The 9,301-nt window shown below is 40.7% G+C and overlaps 1 protein-coding gene across 1 annotated transcript in view; it reads left to right on the top strand.

Annotated features, from left to right (window-relative positions):
- The first annotated feature begins 2,096 nt into the window (after positions 1-2,096).
- The window catches only part of LOC146801922 (matrix metalloproteinase-20-like), a 165,739-nt gene continuing 158,534 nt past the window's right edge, over positions 2,097-9,301 (top strand). Inside the window, exon 1 of the mRNA XM_085624069.1 lies at positions 2,097-2,258. Coding sequence (XP_085480195.1) covers positions 2,136-2,258 — 123 coding nt within the window. The 5' untranslated portion in view covers positions 2,097-2,135. The remainder of the gene's footprint in view (positions 2,259-9,301) is intronic.

The following is a 9,301-nucleotide window of genomic DNA, read 5'->3' as shown; positions in this document are numbered from 1 at the left end:
GTGTAAGACTGACATTTGTGGGGTATGTGCATATCTGTGAGGGATGAGATGTGTGCTGTCTAAGGACAGAGTGAAATGAGTGGGGAGTTATGTTCTAGTTAATGCATTTACAAGAGGATATGTATTGAAGGGTTGAGACAGAGACAGGATCTGGGTCCAATCCTAGGAAGCCTTAGCCACCTCTATCCTGTGAAACTTCTCCCTACCTGTCTTCTCCTGTATTGCTCCAATTTATTTATGCCTTCGCTGTTTCACTGAAGCTGTGTGAACTGTGGAGGTAGACAATGAGGTTCCCTATAGTGTGAACAACAAATTTAACTAAAAATTCTCTCTTCTCCTCAGTGAAGTTCTTCTTCCTCCTGATAGGGGTGGGCTGTATCCTTGAGGCTAAGGGCTTTATCACAAAGTTTAATGGTCCATAGGACCGCCGTACTTACGGTTGTGGTCAGACCACCACCACACTGCGGGCCATCCTGCAGTATTAGGTGTGGCGGTTAGACTGCCAAAGGACTTCTGTGTCCGCCAGGGATCCAGGATCCCATAGCAGTCGCGCAGTGGTCAGGGAGCTGTAATATGCTGGCAGTGGCGCCGCTGCACCGCCATGCATATTACAAGTTGCCTTTTCACCGGCCCATTCATGAAAGGGTGGCAGAGAAAGGCAACAAAGAGGGCCCTAATAGTGCCCCCGGCCGCGCCTGGGCGTGGATTCGGGGTGACACATGTAGTGCCCCCTGTATTTTCACTCCCAGTTCTTGCACGGTGTGGCATTTATGCCACACCGTGCAGGAACACGCAGTTGGCGCTCTCACAGCAGTGGTCTACATTTTAAGCTCTCCTAATAGTGTAACGGACTATAAGACCACCGCTGCAACGTCCGCCTGTCATGGAGTACAATCGTAATCCAGCAGGCGGGTGCACCACGACCTTGGCGGTCTTCCAGCAGACGGCGTGTTGGTGGAACCGCTGGAGGACTGCAAAAGTCATTATAAGGCCCTAAGACTTTTGTCTGACGTCCGCTAGGTCTTTCAATAGGAGGGGAAGAGGGCAGTGCAAGGGTGTGAGCCCTATTTATGTGTTTCTACTGTGAATATTTGTCACGTGTGTGTGTGATTATACTCTGGTGAATGCTATTTCCCTATTCGCTTCCATTTGTAGTTATACATAGTATAGTCGGGTTTGCTCTGCCCTGCCTTCACTGCATTGAACTTTGTTTTCAGACCTACACCTGAAATGCATTCATAAAGTTACTTAAAGTAACATTATGTTTGTAAATCTAGTCATTAATTTCTCAACCCCTCATTTAAGTAGGTGTAGTAATGTAGTCCTACTATTGGATGGAAATATCTGCCAAGAATTGGTGAATAGGTAGCAGGAGAATTTCCTCGCCCAGGCGTGTACAGATATCTACATGTGTAGTGCTCTCTGCACATAGATTTCCCTGCATGAATACCCATAATTATACGTATGCAATATGGCTTTTGTGAATTGGTTGTTCTTTTTACAAGCAGAAAATTCGAATATTCTCAATCCTAAATCAGACTTCCCAGGTACATATGAGAAGAATTAACCCCGGTAAGTTGTTAAGGTATGTACAAAGCTGCTACTAATTGAGAACAGGTTGACTGTCGTATTTTTATCTGTTTTTCACTTAAAGCTATGCCTAAATTGTTTTTAAATTCTTTGCTTGCATGCACTGTAAACAAGTGCCCAACTGTCCAAAATGCAAATGCAGGGTAAGTGGGATTTGCAAAGTATCTCGGGTCATGCAGTGCACTCTCAAGCCTAAGAAACTCGGTAAAAGTGCAAAATGCCTAAGACCTAGCTAAGGTTTTTTGTACATCGGCATGAGGATTTGAGAAGGAAGCAAAGCGTAACGTGCACTCGTTGGATGAAATGAGTTCCTTTGCAGTCAGCATGAAAGAGCGCTGCAGCCTGTTGGTAACGGCGAGGGACGCTGCCTACCCCTTCATTAACACATTCAGCTGCATAATTACCTTTTGAGACATGAATCACCGGGGCTGCGCTTCTGGAGGGACTCTCGCCTCTATAAAAGCTGTGAAATTCTACCGGTGCCTGCATTTCTGCCTTCACCTACATCTACTTTCACATTTTCCCGTCAAATTAATATTTTTATAATGCAGACTCCTGACCTTCTATGGATTTGTTTTCAGCTTGCAGTGGCCTTGCCATGTTTATCAGCAGCTCCTGCGGCCTTCACAACAGCGAGAGCAAACTGGAAAGACTTTTACATCGCTCAGGTGGGTAAGTCAAGGCCACGTTTGCGAGTCTGTAAACATATTTCCCTCTTGGGGCTAATCTGTAAATGAGTTAAAGCAGAGAAGGTTGAGGTATTTGGAGGGACGTCCAATAAGGTGGAACTTTAGAAGTTTGGTTTAAGTGGTGTGGTATAAAAGACAGTCAAGACAGAGAGTGGGGCGAATGAATGTGTGCAACTATTGTGCATACTGGGTGTCATCTGCAGCGGTGTGTCTGCTTGACAAGAAACACACCTCGAAGGATGTCCCATATGTAACATTAGGAGCAAATTATGCGGGATTTTATCCAGTAGAACCCTTTTGAGGGACTCAAACGCGAAGACTGGAGAAAATTAAAGGAACCGCAACCTTCGAATGTCTGGGGTATATGTAGGTGCATGCCCGTGTGTAGCATCTAAAACCAGTTCTTCAAGCCAAGGGCATTAGTCTGGATGCCAGATAGAACAGTGGCATCAAGCTTGGCCATTTCATGGTATGAGGCATAGGGTCACAAGATAAAAGCATGTTTATGGAAAAACTAGAACAAGCCTGGCTACGAAGTATGGTGTGAACTATGGCAGTATGTCTGAAAAAGGTCAGGTCAGGACCATTACCTGAATGAAAGTAACATTAAGTCAATGGTCACAAATGCCAGCAGTTGGTATGGAGGTGACTTCAAGAATTTGCAGTTCGAGTAAATGATGGACCCATGAAGTTTGATTACTTTTGAGGCATTTATTATATTTGTAAAGTACCCAAAGTAACCATCTTCCTGTATTATATACTTCTTAGTTGAATTTTTGAACTCCTTTCTCCTAATTAACTTACAATCAGTCACTAGTGAGCAATTGACTATAACAGGTAGGCTCTCCAAGGTGGACTGGTGATGAATCATGGTCATAAACAAGTTGTAGGTTCACCCAGATCAAATGAGGAATGGGAAACTGGCACCCTTTCCAGTGATTTCTGGGAGGGACTGGTGGTTGATTCTACACATAGATTCCACATTTGGACTTACAGTTTAGAAGCATGTAAAAGATATTCCATATGACAAGGCTGGTAACAATAGCTGAACAGGGTTCCAGTTTTTCTCAATGCCACATTATCCTCAAACCCAGGGGGATAGTCACAAATATAAATTACACTTGTAAGAAATTTACACATGTAATTTACTCTTACATATTTGAGTAAATTTACTACCCTTGGCTGGGCACACAATTTGAGTGGACAGTTACTCAAAAGTGTAGACTTGCATGTCTCCAACCCCAAAACAGGGGGTGGAACCAAATTTACAAGTGTAAATTACTGCTGCCATAAAGAAACAGTTCCAAGTCCAGTATTACACATGGCCAACCACTAGTGCTGAAACACCCTACCATAGAAAATAATGGCGGTAGGGACTTGAAATAACATTAAAATAATGTATAGTATTTCAAATTGTTAAGAATATAAATTAATATAGTTAAATAGTTAATAAATCTAAAAACAAAACAGCTATATTATTTAATTCTATAATATTTTATCAACTTTTTAAAACTTAACCTTTAATGTAAAAGTATTGTTTATTCAAATATAATTGTTCTTGTTTTAATTCATAATATACAAACAGTTAATAATTAATAATGCATAATAATTTCTTTTCATTTTAGGAGGGAATTTATTTTTTAATCTAAGCATCAGAAAATAATTATATTTAACTTAATATTTTTAATTAATTAAAGATGTAATTTAAAATTAAGGTAAAAGTGACATCGTTATTTTTCTTATTTTGTCCTACATTTATAATTTAATGTATATTTAACATAAAAATGTTTTCACACATTTTTTGGGGTTAACAAACTTTTTTTTAATTTTCCCTAAATTTTGCCCCAAGGAGGCTCCACCACAGTCAGGGTGGATATCTTCCTATGTATAGTATAGGGAAACATTAAAAAAAAGGTTTATTACATTTTCTAATAAATTAGTCACAATATATGTATGTATGAATGAATGCATGTATGTATGCATAAAGTACTTCTATAGTGTGAATCCTAGCCAAAAAGCAACGGAACACAGTAAATGGTCAAAGTGCTGAAATGAATGGGCACAACCTTCAAAATGTAGCTAGCAAGGCCACTCCATTTTAGGCAGTCAGCACACTTTGTCCTTGTCCTCCAAAGATAGAAAACATTTTAAGCCCCAACTTTCAGAAATGTTCTGTAGCTTCAGGCCTGCTCTTCTGTAAGTCTCAAAATTTAAAAAAAACTTCAGAAAAGTCTCTTTAGTCACGAGGTAGTAGGATAAAGTTGTGGAAGGCTAACTACATCTCCTAGCCAGATTTGCAGTAAAGTGTCAAGTAGAAACCGGTTCCTATTGTTGTCTTCACAGCAGCTCGAACCCTTTCAGACCACCGGACCATGTCAACTTCACACACACAGGGGAGGAATTCCACATGGGCTGGCCAATGAGACGACTAGTAAGCTAAAGATTGTTTTCTAAATTGAGGACGTTTACTCTCCAGGACCATCCATGGGCACTGGAACTAGGGTTGCAGCAGGGAGTTCTGAAGAATAAGGAGCCAGAATCAGCCCTCTGATGTGCTTTTTCTTTAACTATTCGCCTTCTGTCTATGATTTCCAAAGGAAATGTATAATAAAACAGAATTCATAAAACCCCCATGATTAACGACTGCTTGCTTTCATGCACGTCTATTTTAAGCAATTTGAACTTTAGTGACACTCTTGCTGGGGTCTTGGATAAGTAAACACAAGCAGAAAAAACCCATTATCTTTTGACTTTCTAAAGTTAATACAATTTCACAATTTGGCCTCTTAATGCTGAAATGACTTGAAAGCACATTTAAATAGGGTTGGTAAAATAAGAAGTGTTCGTTTCACTTTGTGTGATCCACACAAGGCTAAAATCACATTAGTTTATTATAATTTTTTTAGAGTTTCGTCGTTTCAGTAAAAAAGTATGCAATTGCATACTTGCCATTCAGTATATTTTACAATATAGAAGATGTGTCTAATGGCAAAAACTGGGGCATGAAGTACTAGATACAAAACAAGTAACCTATCATTATTAGCATATAAATATAATCCCCGTTTAAAGCTTCACCCTATGTCCTATTGTAATATCAGCTTTGGCAAAAATAGATCATGATTACAATATGTGCAGTGAAAACAACACAACCATAATTTGCCTCTATTCACATTTTGCGAATAAATACCTGATGAAATATGAATGAGGAAAACTGGTTGGAAATAGGAAGCACACTTGGTAACTGAGTGTGCTAAATTGTATACCATTTGTTAAGTGTGGCAAATGCAGGACTTGCAATAGTTAGGTAATACACTAACCAGTAATCAGTAAGTACAGCAATCTGTGATATTAGTATTTTCAGTCGTAGTATTACCACACCAAAACCTGGAACACTCTGAATGAAACTCTTACATTTTTATTCTTTGAACTTTGTGATCATGGAACTTCCACAGTTATGTTGACCTTTTATTGCGTAAACCAATTGCTTTGCGAACTACATTCAATAAATGGTACAGCACAAAATCTTTTAAATTCAGATTAAATGGCAAACGAAGCACACCGTAAATACTGATTCAGTTATTTATATTAAATATTTACTACTTTAGTATATGGCTGTCACATAACAAATTTGGAAACAAACAACACAAAGAACATGTCTTTTGTGAGTCGTGTGACAAAGTGAAAGGTGGTGCTACAAATGAATATAAAAGACAAACAATGTCTACATAATATGAATCAATGCGGGTCTGTCCTTCTAAAGTTATATCACTTGTTCTAACCACACCCTAAAAGTTTTTCCTTTTTCTTGGTATTGGGGTGTGGAGACTAAGCACATGAAAAAAACAAAAAGCGTTGCTGTTTTACCAATAAGTGTTCGCAAATCAACAGGCGTCACAGCAGGTCTTCCTCAGGACTGATAACAGAAGTGTGGAGAGCTGTAACCACGTCCATCAGCTATAGTTACTGTGAATCAATCACAGGTGAATTTAATTATCTGTAGTCTTAGGTGTTCGGTCCAAAAGATTCAGTGTTCATTCAGAATCTAAAAACCCAAGTGTCTTTTCATTAAATAACAATAAGGGGAGTTCCACCATCCGGTTGGAATCTTAACCATGGCGTGGCTACGAATGCCACAGCGAGGCAACTATAGCTGATGGACTAGGCTCTAGCTCTCCTCTCGCTGCAGCATTTTTGACAGCACCTACACCTGGCTGTCTACACTTCTGTTATCAGTTCTGAGGAAGGACAGACCCACATTGATTCATATTATGTACACATTGTTTGTCTTTTATATTCATTTGTAGCACCACCTTTCACTTTTTCACTCAACTCACAAAAGTCACGTTCTTTATTTTGTTTGTTTCCAAATTTTTTATGTGACAGCCATGTACGAAAGTAGTAAATATTTTATATAAATACCTGAATCCGTTTCTCCGGTGTGTTTCCTTTGCTATTCAATCTACATTAAAAAGATTTTGTGTTGTACCATTTATTGAATGTAGTTCGCAAAGCATTGGTTTACCCAACAGAACCCATTGTAGATTGTATTACCAATACCCAGGTTCTGAGGGACACAAGGTCTACCCCATTATCTTTAATTGTCCTTTTATTGCACCACTCTTTTTTGTGGGATTGTGGTTAAGGCTCACCGTGATGGAGTACGGGTCCCATACAGGGATTTGGTTAGTCCCACTGAGGAGTTACCTTCTGAAGTCCATTGCAAAGAGTTGAAGGTGGCTGCAAGAAGAAGGCTTTCTGCTTGAAGAGGAGGTCGAGCTTTGTGGACAGTCTTTGCTGTAGCGCAAAAAGCTTTCCTTCACTGGAGCTTTGCCATGGTTCATCATCGGCACTAAGTGCAGGCTCATGTGGCTGGCCATCGTGGACAGTCGATGTTAACAGGAAAAGCAAGTGCCACCAGAGCTTCGCATTGGTGGTCACCATGGGGGGGGCAGTGTTTTGGCCTAAACGGGCTCATTCGATTTTCACCTTTTAATTGAGGAGGTGTCCTCACTGCTGCCAGCCAAAGGTCCACGACCCAGAGGGGCAATTTATTGGGATCACAAGTCAATCCAGTAGAGGCCAGCAGCAGGGCTCAGGCAGATCAGGCAGGTCTAGCTGGTGCTGATCGGCTGGGTAGGTGAAGGAAGGCCTCTGGAAGCTCATTGTGTCCTACTCCCAAAACTGGTTCTGGTCAGTTCATCCCCTTCCACTGGATCTGGCTACAAACTGTCTAGAGTGACAGTGGCAAGGGCAGGCTTGGTGTTAGTTTCCTTTGTGTGTGTTGCAGGCAGAACCCTTTGAAAATGTAGTCAGGGCAGGGGACTGCTCCTCCCCAGTTTCCCCCCCCACACCTGGGCTTCCTTTGTCTCACTGTCCTGAAGTAATACACAATCCACAACAGCAGAGCCATTTCCAGTCATGTGACCCAGGGCACTTGCAGAAAGACACAGTTTGTTTAGGCAGAGTAATTGCAGCTTTCTAAAAGTGTTTTTTTAAACTTTCTAACTTCAATGCCGACTTCACCATTGAATATATAAATGAAGAGCAATTTATAAAGCACAGACAGCTACTCCCAAAGAAGGGTCCTGTTGCTAAGCTAACTGAAGTAAATGATGCTCAACTACATCTCTCTAAAGAGGAAAGTCTTCAGAGCAGATTTGAGTGCAGATTCCACTTCGATCTTCCGTAACTGATTCAGTATGGAATTCCACAACCTAGCTGTCAAAATGGAGAAAAATATTCCTTCTCTTCTGGCTGTGTGGACTTTAGAAATACATAACAGGCCATGGTTAGTGGATCAGAGTGCCCTACTAGATACATAAACTTTGACTTATTGCATATGTAGATGGGACTTTTTTATGCAGCGCTCTATGAGTAATCGTTAGGGCTTTAAAACTGACTCTTTGCCTAATAGGGAGCCAATGCAGTGCCTTCAGACCCCTATGGATGGACTGCCTTTTGTGGGTTTTTAGAATTAAGCTCCATTCTACACCACTTGGAGCTTATTTAGCAGTTCAGCCGGGGCCCCCAAGTACAAAACACTGGCATAGAGTAATCTAGCCATAACAAGTGCCAGAATGATGTCCGTCCACGTGTGTATGGGAAGACATTTGATAGTCTTTTTTAAAGCAAATTTTATATTACATTGAATGTAAACTTCATTCCTCTAGTCACAATCTGAAGTTAGCACTTATTAAGTGTAATAAGGCATCCCAATGGTAGTCTATAGGAAAGCTAGCCTTAGAGTAGTGAAAAACAACTTTAGGATGTTTTCACTGCCAGGAAATGTAAAGAATTAAACCTATATGTTTTGATACCATGCATCCTGCCATATGAGCGTTCAGGGCCTACCTTGAGGGTGACCTATAGGTATTAAAAAGGAAGACTTAGTGCTGGCAACATTTTTATTAATTATATGTTTAAGAAGGTTACTTTGGTGGGTGGCACAATGAGTAGTGCAGCCCACTAGTAGCATTTAATTTACAGGTCACGAGTACATGTAGTACAATATGCTAGGGACTTAAAAATAAGTTGAATATATCACTCAGGTTTAAGCGATTTTTGCCATGTTTGCAAGTAAAAGCATAAGCACTTTACCACCGCTTAGCAGGGAAAATGTGCACATAGCTCTAAAAGCCACAGATTCAGCAAAGGAAGTCAGAGGAAAGCAAAAATATGGTGTGGCCATGCAGAAAGGTTAAGGTCCAACAAGGCAGGTATGTTAATGGAAGTTCAGGAGAATAATTGTCCATCGAATGGTGCATGAGAAACAAGAGCTGCACTATCACACAAGTGGAGCGATATAGGGCAATAATGGATTCACGCCTGCCCTTAGATACTATCCATAAGCACAAAGATTGGCACAACTGGATCACAGTACTGTCCAGACAAGAGATATCTAAGAACTCCCTCAGGTAAGCCCCATCCTGAGGTTGAGTCCGCCCTGGTAGTATTATCTTGCCTGGGTGGGACGAGGTGGCAAATGATGAAGCACTCCTACATTATGTGAGTGAGCCATCCTC

This window comes from Triturus cristatus, chromosome 8 (genome assembly GCF_964204655.1).
Source record: "Triturus cristatus chromosome 8, aTriCri1.1, whole genome shotgun sequence".
Taxonomy (NCBI): domain Eukaryota; kingdom Metazoa; phylum Chordata; class Amphibia; order Caudata; family Salamandridae; genus Triturus; species Triturus cristatus.
The sequence above is the reverse complement of the archived record's forward strand: the minus strand, read 5'-3'. Positions and strand labels throughout refer to the sequence as shown.